Source organism: Echiichthys vipera, assembly GCF_963691815.1.
Source record: "Echiichthys vipera genome assembly, chromosome: 23".
NCBI classification, from domain to species: domain Eukaryota; kingdom Metazoa; phylum Chordata; class Actinopteri; order Perciformes; family Trachinidae; genus Echiichthys; species Echiichthys vipera.
In genome coordinates this window covers 6457721-6472250 of record NC_139848.1, presented here as the reverse complement: position 1 = coordinate 6472250, position 14530 = coordinate 6457721, and the positions used below count along the sequence as shown (strand labels likewise).

Genomic DNA, 14530 nt, shown 5'->3' with positions numbered 1-14530 from the left:
CCTTTTATGTGCATCTCATACATCTGTGAATGATTGAAGTAGTTTGTAGTGATATAAAAAGCAGGAACATCAGGGAGAAGCCTTAATATCAGCGTTATTTACATACATTCTGTATTGTAACTGTGAAACACACACACACACACACACACACACACACACACACTTAAAGCAGCACAGAAGACTTGATCTCACAATCATAATTTTACTGTTCCATAACATACAACAGAAATGATATAAATATAAATAATTGTTGCTATAAGTGTTATATATTTGTAAAGACAGACACAAGGGGGACATCAGCTCACTTCCAACCCGAGTACAAACTGCGATGCATTTCAGTTTATTCCTTAAAGTGTGAATCTTCTCCCAGTTTTTCAGAGTTGAAAGTGAAATGAGCCGATCAGTGTATCAGCACATAAAAAACTAAACAAACTATTAATGTTTTAATAGGTTTCTATGGTTCACTGACGGTCAGCTGATGCTTTAAACAATCCAGACGTTCCCTCTGCCAGGTGTAAAGAAACAGTTCATTTTGAAAGGTTACAACATTTCAAATAAAGATGTGTGATGAACCTCGGGGTGACAATGGACACAGTTCATGTGACAGCAACGCCTGCGGTTCTGCTAACGACCACAGGAGGCTTCAAATCAACCGCCTGGATCTGAGGAAATACATAAATCACCAATAAAGGTAAGAAAAACAAACGTGAATGGGAACAATTATGATGAAACGTAACAAAAACATGGAATATTCTTCATTCTTGCCATTTCACAACAAGTTGTTACATGTTTATTCATTCATAATAAACAGTCACATCGAATTTAGTAGCTTTCTTAACACGACAAGGTTCCTTAAAGTGCTTTAAGGAAGTAATTTGAACATCTGCATTACCACGGCAACAGGGCGAACATCTGCTGCTGTGTTATGGTGATGAGAGCTCCAGAGCAGCCACTAGATGGACCTTGTGGTGCGATTGTTTTCTGCTGTTGTGTGTTTTACATTACTGCGAGCGAATTAACAGAGACTTTAAATTCAGTTACCTCTGGAAATTACCGGAAAGCAACCATTCGACAGGGCATTTCCCCCAGAAGGTGCTTGTGGGTTTAGATTTTAAAGACAAGTTTGTGAAATCATCGGCAGGGAAATCAAAGGAGTGGAAGTAAGAGTGGCTGTGATTGTGAGAAAATGTATGAATAAGAAAAAGAACTCAAGACTTCTACGTTGTCTGATGCGGAAGTCTGAGCAGACACGTCAACATATAAACACAGTTATCTGAATAAATATAATCTTCACAGTGTGCATGGAGGAATGAACCAACGGTGGTCCAGTGCGGCCCCAGAGGGGATACTGCGTCTGTGTTTATTACAGGTCCATATTTACAACTCATCAATGGAAAATGCTGCATCAGCTTTGATGACATTCAAAGCTGATACAACTGACGCTTCAATGTCACAACGCTGCATTCAGGTCACAAGGGGACGGTTGGATATTAGGATGCCAGGTCCTGTCTCAACCTGGTTTTAGGAAGTTTTTGAGAAATGAGTTTGTTTGTAGAAATACGTTTGCTTGCAGTTAAGAGACTGATAAAAATCCCATCTTCTCATCTAAGTCCACTCATTTATGCTCCCTTTACGAATGAAAACAGATCATTTCAAACGCATCTCACTTGAACTATTTGGCCACACTGCCCGCACGATTTCTGGTGGCAAAGCTCCGTTTCACAGGATCTGTAAGTTTTCAGAAAACAAACACAAATACTTTGGAAATGAGCGCGGAGTACAGATAGAAGTCTGTTTCCAACATTGAGCATAAATGAGCCTTAAGAGCGGTGGTGCAGTGGAGGGTATACGCACTTTTACCAACCTAACCTAACCTACCAATCAGCCCAAAAGCCATTGGAGTATACAGGAGAATATACCCACTTCCTCCTAGTGGTAGTAACCCACTGATCAACCTACTAGTAGGCCAACCCTCAACTCCCACGATGCCACTGCTCAAGAGGACAAAGACACATTGTCCTCCAAAATGTGGCACTGTTACTTTACGAAAAAACTCAAGAAAATGTGGATATTGCTTCCAAAATAAGTGAATAAATGGATCTAAATGTATAAAAATAAATAAATGTATTCGTATTTATTAAGTATGTATACAATTTAAAAGGTGCTTTTGGGAAATATCTACAGAAACCAGGAAAACACAACAACCTGATGAAATCCAAGGGTCTAATAAGTGTTGAGGCTTCATCAGAGGTTTAGTTCTTTGTGGTGGGATTGAATTATTATTAAGGTGCGTCTGATAGACCGTGTGTGTGATTCATGAATGAAGTACAAACACTTCCTGAACCATTGAGGCCTCAGTTGATGCTGTTATGGAAGACGACGCTGTGGTAACTGAACGGTTGGTGCTGTGGTTAGATGGACCCCGGAGGTACCGGTGTGAGAGGAAGTAAACTCTCAAACGCGAGTAAGAAACGCAGCCTCTGTCAGGCTGATGATGACCATGCAGTTGGGAAACTGTACAAGATACTGGATGGACTTCGTCGACACTACAGGTCATGAAACTTACGCGGCACAAGAACTATGTAAACTTTCAAAGTCAAGTTAAAAAACAGACAGTACACAAAAAACAAAACCAAAAACAAACAAGTAAGAGGATTTCAAGTGATAGACAGCAGCATTATGATAGTGTTTCTGTTTTCACATGCTCTATGGCCTGCCCCACAGGCAGAGACATGAAGCAAAAGACTTTAGTCAGCGACATGAACCCGGAGCTTGCAATGAAAATAAAGTGTTTGACCAAAAACACTCCTTGGCATTAAAAAGAGCAGCTCGTACATGTCGCTGACAGAACTCCTTCCCTCTCTCTCTGCATGTCTCTGGTCCGTCGGCATCACAAACAGACCGTAGAAAAACAGTAGCTTGTTACATTATAAATACTGGAATAATAAAAATACGAGGGGCGCTTGATTCACTTCCTCTTGATGGTTCCCCTCCTGAGGTGCGTGTGTGTGTGTGTGTGTAAGGGTAAATCGAGCGCCCCTCAGCGAGCTCAGAGATTTGAAAATGACTTTCAATACACTGTATGTACACAGTCAGAGCCCCGGGACAGCGAGCTAAAGTTAGAGTGTTGTTTAAACTTTTTTTGCTGGTGTCGTTATTGTGGTATACTGTAGTTCACCGTACTGCAGAGGCCAAAGACAACCACCCAGAATCAACAGCTAGGTCCGTCCTTTTCCCCCTCAAATACATGTTGCATGCGTGCGTTTACATGTGGAGACACAGCACGGACGACTAAAGGCGAGTATCAAGGCAAAATCACTTTGTCCCGGCTGAACTAAACACTTTCAGTCAGACCGCAGCTTCTAAGACACATGTTGATGTACAAAGAAAAAAGAAAAGAGAACTCATTATGTGGAGGTGAAAACGTTCCTCCTCATCTACAGTTAGTGGTGTCACAGCGTACACTCACTGCAACGGTTTGTAACATCTTTGTATGGGTTTGCGAGGTGAGTAAACTGCTATTTATACTGATGGGAACGATCAAATTAAATACTGTAACACCCAAAATGTAATATATTGGAGTTATCCTTTAAAATGTCTGCGATCTCGTGTTAAGGTTATCATGATACAGCCCTCATGAAGAGAATAAGTTAAGGAATAAAGTTAATTCATTGTGACAGTCAGAAAGCTAATATTTCTGCTCCCTTCTTTAATATGCAACCCAATTCCTGTGGGGAAACCGCATCTCCACACTTCAGAGTTCAACTTTTGGGTCATACTAAAATTAAACCACATTAAAATTCATACTGTGGGTACTGAACACTGAATAAAGTTTTCAGGTTATATATTTATCTCTCACTACGTCTCATACAAATGTCATGTTATGCAGATGGTATAAAAATGTTCGTATTGCCTCTCCTGCTGCTACCATGCGCACTTTCACGGTGACGCATCGACGAGCCACACTACTCACCGTGCTCACCTCGTTTGGAAGCCCTGGGGTTTTAATCCCACTGAATCTCGGTGCTGTGTATGACTGATGGGAGCTCTGTGGATGTTTGATACTAATGTCGCCCAGAGGGCTTTCAGAACCTACAGTTTGATTGCTTTCCAACTTTAGCTCCCTGTCCCGTTACCTCATTTTTTGACAGAATGTTGCTGTTTTTTTGTGTGTTTTTTTGCAGGTCAGAAAGTGAAGTACTGGGCGTACAGCTCCTCTTCTTTTACGTTTTCTTTGCTCTCTCCGGCCTCCACCGCACTCGGGTCGGATGGAGTCGTGGCGTTGGCCTCAGGAAGGCTGAGGGACGGAAGAGAAACACGTGTTAAAAGGATGAGAAGGAAGAAACTTATCGTACAGATATTTATGATCAGATACACACACGTTTTAGCGGGCGAGCTTTACAAGCATGACAGCGTATTATGGTCAGACAGAGTGTGATTCCCTTGACTGGGGTGACTGTGTGCAGGACCAGTGCCAGAGTGTAATCAGACAGAGCCAGTGAGTACTTGTAAAAGGTGCCAAACAAGTGAAGTCTGGGGTGATGTCCACAACAGAGGACTTTACTGTACATAGATAGGATTATACCCCCCACACACACAGTACAAGGACACTTTTGCCGTGTTTCCACTGTATGTTATGGATTTTTAAGGTACACCGTACTTTTCTCTTTACATTTTCCACTGAGGATGGTAGTCCCTCAGCTGATCGCCATAAGGACGCTGCGTGAAACTGCTGTGACATCCTCTCTTAGTCGAGAAGTCCACTAACTGGTCGTTTTGGTCTTAGTGAACTTAGTCATTTTTAACACTTTTTTCATGTTGAATGACCTATTTCCAAGAAACTTATGAGCCTACTCTGGTAAACATGTGATTTAAAGTGAGGCTATCGCATGATTCTTTGTGGAGAAACTCACTTTTACAACATCGTTCGTATGAGTGTTAGTCGACGATGAATGTCTTTAATCGAGGACAGCCCTATTTTAAATCTGAGTCGAGTGACTTAAAAAAACTGCGGTAAAATTGATAACTTGTTTAAAATCATGGGTTTGTGCAGGATGTCCCGTGTAGTCATGTCTAAACGATAACCTTACATTTACAAAACTTCTCGTGAGACTTGCTTCCCGACAACCTGTACTAACCATAACAATTCGAGGTCTATGCCTTACCTCAACCATCTCATGAGACTTTTGCGATGCTTGGTCTAGGCGCGACCGTCCTGTGTCGTGCTAGTGAGAGTTCTGTCTGACCAATCAGTAGTCTGCAGTATTTTAACTTCACTTTCTAGTTTTGACTCAGCGCAACTAAGGGGGTACCTGAAAAAGCATGAGGTATTACCCACTAACTGGAGTAGAGTTGTACCATACAATGCAGTGGAAAAACAGCCTTTGACACATGCATGGGAGGGGCTCTGGATCAAACCATGTTCAAAATTGAGCCTACATTCAGCTCTGCTTCTGAGATCAAAACAGAGGAAAAGAGGACGAAGAGTTTGAGAAAGTGTGAAAAGCATTTCCCCCTCTCAACTCAAAATAACACTCAAAACGTAGAACAAATACAAAAGACAAAAAACAGCACAAGTGAGTGTTTTCTTCCCTTGAAATGAGCTTTTCTGACAAACATTCAGATTTGAAACTCCCTGCTTCAGCTGGTTTACGGTTTACGTCTTTCAGCGACAGACCTCCGAGAGTTTTTAATCAGTGTTTGCAGCACGCAGCGCTCCTTCATCTCCTCTTATTCTGTGTGTCCACTGCCTTTTCGCTGTGAGGACAAAAGCACCACAGTGTTATCTTCACAGTTGTCATATCTGCACTTCTAAGTCACTGCAGTGCTTTTAAATCACTCATTCCCTTTTTAGAGTTTGAAGTACCATTGAGATTGATTTGTGATTGCAAACTTTCAGATTGCCTCTTTTTTTTTTAGGAGCCATTGAGGATTTTAGAGTATATTTCAAAGAGGATTCTGTCTAAGAGTGTGTGATGGTTCAATGATATGCACGGGGGAATGAGATGTTAAAGCATAATGGATCAAAAAGAGATTATATCTTCCTTATATTTCTCTGTTGACCCTGAACTAAACAGAGTAAGACTGCAGCGCTCTGTGAAATGAATAGATTCCCATGCATTTACAATGTTTTGTGCGTCACCTAGGGATGGCAACAATTATTCATGTCTACTGTATGTTGTTTACAAATGTCTGTGTAATGCAAAGCTGGCATAGTAAGTGCAACCCTGCAGCTCTCTTCTGATGCAGATTTTACATCTATAACATCAGAGGTGGGTAATAAACATCTGATGTTTGACAGAAAGCCAATATCTGCCTTTTAAGAAAATAAACTCCTTCAGGTTTCGGGGGAGAGGGGTGAGAACCGCGGGGTGGGAAACTAAGACGTGAGCTGAGGGACACAGACAGTGGGGGCAGCAAACATCGTCCCTGCATTAGGTGAGGTGAGGGCAGCAGTGTCAGTAAGACAGATTAGTTCTCACCTCCTAAAGCTTTGTTGGCCCTGATGCTGCACCAGAGCTTCCTGAGGATGAGGAGCATGAGGAAGAGCAAGGCTTGGCATGGGATGATGTGGAGGATGAGAAGAAGGAGGAGGAGGAAGAGGAGGAGGATGCTGAGGAAGAGGAGAAAGAGGAAGAAGGGCTGAACAGTGGCAGGGCTTTCCTAAGTGTGGGGAGGAGGGACCTCCGGAGGGGGGAGTGAGGAGGCACAAAGAGGCCACCTGGTCGTACCTCCTTCACCTCCTCCACCTCCTCTTCTTACTGCTTCAAATCCATGTGTGGATGCATTTGTATACCTAGCTGCAACCAAATGTTCCCCCGTGAGATAATCCAGTTTGACTTTAACAGACAAATGAGCCTGAAAGTGGGGGGAGGGAGATGTACTGTATTGATTTCTGCCATCTACACTTTCTTTATACATCCACGAGGAGTTGCCCTAATCAGAAATGCCCCATTCCTGCAAATGAAAGTTTAGAAATGTAAGTGAGGGAACCACTGATACAAGAAACCCACATGAGGAGGATGAGGAGGAGGAGGAGGAGGAAAGAAGCCAGAGAAGGCTGATGTCCTGCTGCGGAAATCAAACACTATTGTTTCTGAATGACCCCTGGGATCAAACAGTCGGTGTGACAGCTGTGTGCACACGAGAAGAATGACGAGCAGCTTTGTGACACACACACAGATCAATGTGATGTTCATACACAGCAGCAGGTTTCCAGGAAGAAAGGGACGATTTCGTGCTCTGGTGACTCAAACACTAGGATACATTTGAGGTAAGAATTAAAACAAATATAGAAGATTAAATTGAATGAAAATAATTAAACATACTAGAAAGCACAAAATGGGGATGATGTCATAAACACCCACACAATCCTCAACATCCACTCACACTGACGAGGGCTTCTGGGTTTGAGACCACTGACCTTGATAAGAGGGTTGATCACACCAACATTGGCACTGGAATTGAAGACCTTGTTGAACCCCGTCTCTCTATTGACCAACTCCAGCTGGTAGAACTTCTTGTCGTCCTGTGAAAAAGACAACAAGTGTGGTGTGAAGTGACACTACACCCAAGTCTTCCAACCGCTCGTCGAGACCTCAAAACATCACGTCTGCAACGTCCTCGCTTGTCAACAGTTGTCACACAACACTGAAGCGAATGTCTGAGCCGGTTCTGTCTGGGCTGCAAAATGTCAGTGTTGTGCATGAGGACTGAGAGTGAAGCAGTGTATTTAGTCTTATTTTTACAAAATCAGCTCTGCTATTTATACTTTAACAGGGCATCCAACTGTCTGTATCACTTATCAGAAGACTGATGCAGTTTGCTCAGTTGCCTCTTTTGCAGAGCAGAGATGTGGAGGGATTTTATCAAACTGTTATTTCCAAGCACAAGAATAAACGTGTTGCAAGTCTCTCTCCGGGAAACTCTCTTTGAAGACACTGATACTGCAGCGCCTATTTACTGGACCTACTTTGTCGGCTCCAGATGATAAAATCTTCCGGCGACAGTGGGGATGTCGGCCGGCGATATCTGTGTCTGCGGTTTAAAAATAAGAAATCTGATTTGTTTGGGCAATACGGAGCGTAAACATGGACAGCGGAGAAAAGGATTAGGGAGCCAGATGGGAGTTTCTCTGGACTTTCTTGGTTTCTATCCTACTATCTCATGCCCCTGCACCGAAAGCCACGCAGTCCACTCACCACCAGCTTCTTCACCAGAGCTTCTCTTTCGCTGACCATCTCTCTGAGCTCTGCTATAACATGCAGGTCTTCCGGTCGGCTTTCTCTGTTTCTTAATTTCTCTTCTGTCCCCTCCAACCTGAGCACACGCAGACACACACAACACATAAGTAGGAAGGTAAGTAGGGGACATTGTTTTAAGGAGAAAGCAATGATTTGTGCACGCAGAGACCGAAAAAGAGACAACTCTGACACTAATCAAATACCAAAACAGTGGCAGCCCAAAAGGAGCAACACAACAGACTTAATCACACGTTTCTGTGACTTACAGTATTTGTAGCGCAGTGATCTTGTCTTTGAGGACCTCCTGGGCCTTGTTGAAGTCAGCCAGCATGATATGTGTTTCTCTGTGATGCACTATACTTATCTCCCCCAGATCCCTCTCATGTCTCTTTGAAAGGTCTTGTTCATGGGCTCTGCAGCGGAGACACACACAAGAAAAACCACAAGAAAAAGTACTGTGATACGTGTTGGCTGCGGGATAAGTTTACACATTAACAGTAATCACTTGTGCGTTTACTGCACATCATGGATACTGCTCACTAATATAGTTCATTTTCTGGTACAGAACAAACAGCATTTTTATTGAATCAGAAGAAGATGAATAGATGTGCAGCTAAACTCAGCTGGGACCAAAAGAGTAGAGCTGGAACAGGGAAGCTGGGGTCTTGTAATGCTAAAAAGAAGTGGTATCCATGGCTACAAAACTCAGTCCTAGTGTTTGAGCTTTGTACGTTGACATATACATGATACCTATACACAGTGGTGTCGTACAGTACAGTACTTATGTAGAATTTTGCAGTACTTCATAGATGAGAAGGTTACTTTTGTTCATAAATTGTTCAGATGGTGACATGAGTGCAGGATTATTTGTCTACAAACTGGATCCGTTACCGTTCTGCCCCTTTGATAATATGTCACATATATTTGAGATAATTAAGCGAGTATGTATCATGAAATGAATTAACTCTGGTGTTATGTACCTTATCTGATGGTTCGCTTCACTGCGGACCCGGAGCACCTCTTTGCCCTTTATCTCCAGCTCTCTGGTCAGAGTGTCGATGGTCTCGTTTAGTGAGTGGATCTCATGGTCCAGATCGGTGATGCGGTTGCTACGGGAACACAGCTCTGCTTGCAGGTCTGAGATACGAACTAGGAGCTCTTGTTCCTAGAGAAAGTACATGAAGGGCGTATAAAACAACAGAGAGAGTGAGTGGTGAGTAAGGAGATGTTAACTGGATCACAAAGCAGAAAACTAAAGAAGGACGGTTACCTGCTGGCGGCTGTGCTCCATGGCTTTCTCTAGATCTCGTTTGGCCGAAGAGTTCTCTTTATGGTGGATCTGCTTTAGATGCTCTATGGACGCAGCATGGAGGTGGTTGAGTTCTGCACGAAGAGAAGCTACCGGACAGAAACACTGGAGTTAGAGTGTTTATACACTTCTTGGATAATCAGCGTAAATAACATCCAGGAAAGCTTGGCACTAACTATCACAGAAGGCCTCTGGATCGCACAAATGTAATCTGCTGATTTAGTCCCATTGTCACACAGTTGAATTCAAACGTCTTGCAGAGGTAAACATCTCCTCTGTGTTTACGGGAGGTTGTGTTTGCTTCTCTTAATAGTCAAGAGATGGAGGAGTTCCTCGTCATTACGGGAACAAGCATCAACACAGCAGGTAGACACATAATCACCATGGGTGGGAACATCTTCACTGAGGGTAGAAAAGTCATTGTCGTAGTTTAAAAACCATGCTGCAGTTAATCTACACTATCATTTACCCAGCTTTGCTTTCCCTTCATCCTCCAGCTCAAACCGCAGCGTCTGCAGCTCCTGGTCTGACTGCTGTCTCAGGATGTCTAAGGTCCTCCTGTGGGCCTCCTTCAGAGCATGGACCTCCTCCCTCTGCTCCTGCTTCAGACGCTCCTCCAGGGCCTGGCAGAGAGCAGGAAGGAGAAGGAGAAGGAGGGAGAAAGGTGGAGAAATGAAGGACTGTGACACCCGAAGGATGCTTTGGCATATCAGATTTGAGGAAATTAAACCCAGAAGACAAACACAGTGGCTGTGTCCCACTTCTATACAATTCTCATCAGGTTTTGAGTATGTAGTGTGGTAATTAATGGAAAAAATACAAAACTAATCAGAGTCAAAACAGCCAGTAAGCAGACTTCTTAATCCGCTTCATTATTGAGTGTGCTGTTGGACACTATTTGTCCCACAATGCACTGCATAAAAGAAACAGAAGCAGCTCACAACCCAAATAAATCCACCAATAGTGGTGAAATAGCTCAAAATAAGTATCAAATCAGGGGCTGCGTGATGTGAAAAAATGTATTTCTTATTGAAAAATATATTGAAAATCATAATTACTTCATTCAGAATGCTATTCTGACACGTATTTTGCCTTTACAAAAATGATTTTGATTAAAATGTAATTAATTGTGGAGCTCTAAAATCATTAGAACAATTGTGAAGTTTAATTGGTACTGTCACGCCAAAGTGAAAATAATGTGCATTGATTCTTGTAGGAAAATCTGTAAGAAAATCTAGTATTGTAATTGTGAACTGGACCATTTCTTCCACTGAAAACATTTGCTTGGAACTTCTAAAATCTCTAGATCTTTAAACGCACCAGCAGGGAGACGGGTCATAACACGACACAGTCAAGTCATGTAACAGTTCTGCAAAATATATGGAAATTACACAAACACTGCTCCCACTGTGCATCCTCAATAAACCATACAGAATAATCAGTGGTGAAATCTTTGAGATCACAAAAGACTGAAGGTGTTTTTTCAGAGAAACATTGATATTGTGTTTTTTTCCATCTCATCTTCAGCCTCTTATCTGGGGTCGGGTCGTGGGGGCAGCAGCTTTAGCAGGGGACCCCAAACTTCCCTTTCCCGGGCCACATTAACCAGCTCTAACTGGGGGATCCTGAGGCGTTCCCAGGCCAGTGTGGAGATATCTTACACTGTTTTATTTAGAGGGCATGAACTCTCCTGAACTGGGTCATTTCCATAAAGATGCATCATGAGATCAATGACCTCAACCAGGAGGAGCAACATTAAAGGCACCTGACACAACCCCTCATAGACACAGCACCACATCAGTTTGTTCAATGGGGCAGTCGGGATAATCAAATGTTTTTCTGCATGCAAGATAATTACATGGGAGCGTAAACCATTAAGATATTTCCACCTTGGCTCATTTATCATTTAACGAGGAAATGGCTGAAATTAAAATAGAGGAAAATAAGGCTTCTGTGCAGGTTTAGTTGCTTTATGAATCTTGAGTGTTGACTCTGCAGCAGGAACAGAAGTATCATTAAATTAAAACTAATGATACAAACAACATGTTTCCACTATATTTAGAGTGTTTAGTCTATTTGTGTCTTGGGGTTTGTAGACGATCACTCACAACTCATTGTTACTTCTATTCTACACAAAGAAATAATGAGGCTGCTACAGACTAAACTGGAAAGAGGAATTGCAACACTGACGACTGCACTCTCCAAACTGTACGAGGCTCTAATTTCCTCTCAGGAGGAAATGACTCCAGGATAGTGTCAGAGTAGAAAGAGGAGAGAATCCCAGGACAACAAGTCAAATTACATGTCAGAGAAAATCTCTGTGAGGATTTTCTCTTTTGATCACAGATGATTTATTCAGTGGAAAAACAAGCAGATAGAATGACAGTAAAAAATAGGAGCAACAGCACATCTCTGGCCTGAAAAGCAGTAAAAAAGGTGTTTTTTTCAGGTGTACAGGCACAAATGAGTACATTGTAATCGTATTCTCGTCAAAGGTAGGTGCCAGAACTGAAGTCAGTGCCTGTGTAGCTCAGGGGGAAAAAACACTTGTGCGTGACTGTTAAAATGGTTGGTTTAATCCCATGCAACTGTGCTTCTGGAGTGCTTTGTTGAATTTATTTTAGTATAAAACTCAAGGTGATCATGCTTCTGAAGCTGTTGTCCCCATCTGATATAGATTTAAAATTAAGACTGCAATCCCAGGCCTAAGAATGCATACATATGTGCATACATGCGTGCGTGCGTGCGTGCGTGTGTTTGTGTTTAGCCCTACCCTGATCTGGTGTTGTCTGGCCTCCTCCATGGTGCTCAGGGCACAGCAGTGAGCCTCCTGTAGCCGATGCTCTCTCCTCTGATGTTCTCTCTGCATCTCTGCAAACACACGCACGCACACAAACATGTACACCGGGGCCCCCTCACAGTAGCTTCAAAAGCAGACATGTTTCCGTTCTGTTTAACAAGACGCATGACATGACAATCTGTTTTACGGTTGCACATACGGTGTGAGACACATTGCTGAGCAGAACGTGACAACAAATCATGCATTCGTTGGCTGGAATGTCTTTTAAAATCCAAGAGGAAATCTCAGGGGTGGACGAGAAAGTGCCAAAAACTGCGCTTCCTCAAACAGCCCCTTGAGGCTCTAAGAGCGAGCCAATCTCACTAGACCTTGGTGTTAAAATGATCAACTAACAGCAGAAATAAACATGTTTACAGCCTGATACAAAAAAATATTTTGGTCTCTATTAGATCATTTCCCCATTCAACAACTGTACGGGAGTTAAATTTGCTTTAAAACTCATCTCATCTCATCTCATCTTCAGCCTCTTATCCGGGGTCGGGTCCCGGGGGCAGCAGCTTTAGCAGGGGACCCCAAACTTCCCTTTCCTGGGCCACATTAACCAGCTCTAACTGGGGGATCCTGAGGCGTTCATAGGCCAGTGTGGAGATCTAATCTCTCCACCTGGTCCTGGGTCTTCCCCGAGGCCTCCTCCCAGCTGGACGTGCCTGGAACACCTCCCTAGGGAGGCGCCCAGGGTTCATCCTCACCAGATGCCCGAATCACCTCAACTGGTTCCTTACCTATTTAAATTATATGAAGGCTCAAAGTCATGCATAATTAAGGGCTGGCTGCTTTTAGTGGGTGCTGTCATCTAACAGCTGACTGTGGCAGTTTCTGCTTAAATCATTCAAATGACCATGAATGTCTTTTTATATGAAATGTCACTTTATGGTAAGATTGAGTTGCAGTTCCCTCTTGGAGGAGAGCGGCATAGGCCAGTTCACCTTTCAGCTGTTGGCTCAGCAGCTCCCTCTCCTGGTTGAACTGAGACTGCAGCTGCTGGAGAGCGGACTGGGACTGAGACAACTGCAGCTCCAGGGACTGTTTCAACAGAGAGATCTGGACAGAGCGAAAACACAAAGAGACACAGGTGTAGTTACTCCCGGTTATACTGAGGGATGGATGAACAGTCATCTAAATAAACGGATAGATAATTTAAACAAACGTTGACAGGTCAGTGTGCCCACAAACTAAACATAGAAATCTGTAATTACTGGCATTGTTTCTCTTCAGCAATGTTACATTAAATGTTAAACATGTCACTTTACAAATGTGCATCTCCAAGGAAGAAAAAACTCGCTCGTCTTACTGCACACATAATTAGGTCAATGTTAGAAACTTTCTTTGTCTCCCCCTGCGTCCGTCTCTAATCCTCAAATGAACATATTTTTTCCACAGATTGATTTGACTTTAGTTTATTTTTTTAGACAGCTTCTCCCTGCTGGTGGTATCGACACATGGATATGAGCCAAACACTGAGAGCTGGAGTCGGAGATTTCGCAGCTCATCTCAATGAGCCGACAGCTTGTCAGACGTCGAGCGGCAGGACACAGAACCAAATAACCTAAAGCCAACTAGTGTAAGCCCCATCGCAGCACACAAAAACGTTTTGTTTTGAGGAGATATTGGAACTATTAGGGGCCAGACTGACAGCTCGGGCCCTCCACACGCCACTCTTCCTCAAGCTCCGGCAGTTAAATCCCCGGCAGGATTTAGTGCTGCAGGAGTACTACATTAGTGACTGCAAGGTAAGATGGATTTAAAATGAGGATGAGGAGCATGGCTGGATTTGTAAAGACAGACATCTGACCTGTACAGTTCCTGTGTCCACTATATGTCTGTTTAAATGGATTATTTTTACATTTAAAGAAAAGCCCCGCAAGATTACTGAGGTGGAAACACCTTTAACAACCTGCAGTGCATGCGCCCAACTAACCCTTGATGTCTTAATTAAACACTCTCATGCACATGTACCGACACACACAGCAGCCTGGGGCTATAGAGGCTTGTAATGAAAATATCTTAATGAAAAAGAAGTCATTATAGATAAGGATGCACAGCCACCCGCACACGCAGAACAACACTCAGCTCGGGGCATTAATATGTCCAGTAAATAATTTCTGTTCCACTTCAAAT

The 14530-nt window shown here is 43.0% G+C and overlaps 1 protein-coding gene across 1 annotated transcript in view; it reads right to left on the bottom strand.

The window, feature by feature from the left end:
* Positions 1 to 4185: 4185 nt before the first annotated feature.
* Positions 4186 to 14530, bottom strand: part of fam184aa (family with sequence similarity 184 member Aa) — a gene marked incomplete at both ends in the record, with an annotated part of 42981 nt that continues 32636 nt past the window's right edge. The window contains 10 exons of the mRNA XM_083937822.1: positions 4186 to 4297; positions 6483 to 6613; positions 7424 to 7528; positions 8202 to 8319; positions 8510 to 8656; positions 9224 to 9408; positions 9514 to 9641; positions 10022 to 10175; positions 12326 to 12423; positions 13339 to 13453. Coding sequence (XP_083793948.1) covers positions 4186 to 4297; positions 6483 to 6613; positions 7424 to 7528; positions 8202 to 8319; positions 8510 to 8656; positions 9224 to 9408; positions 9514 to 9641; positions 10022 to 10175; positions 12326 to 12423; positions 13339 to 13453 — 1293 coding nt within the window. The remainder of the gene's footprint in view (positions 4298 to 6482; positions 6614 to 7423; positions 7529 to 8201; positions 8320 to 8509; positions 8657 to 9223; positions 9409 to 9513; positions 9642 to 10021; positions 10176 to 12325; positions 12424 to 13338; positions 13454 to 14530) is intronic.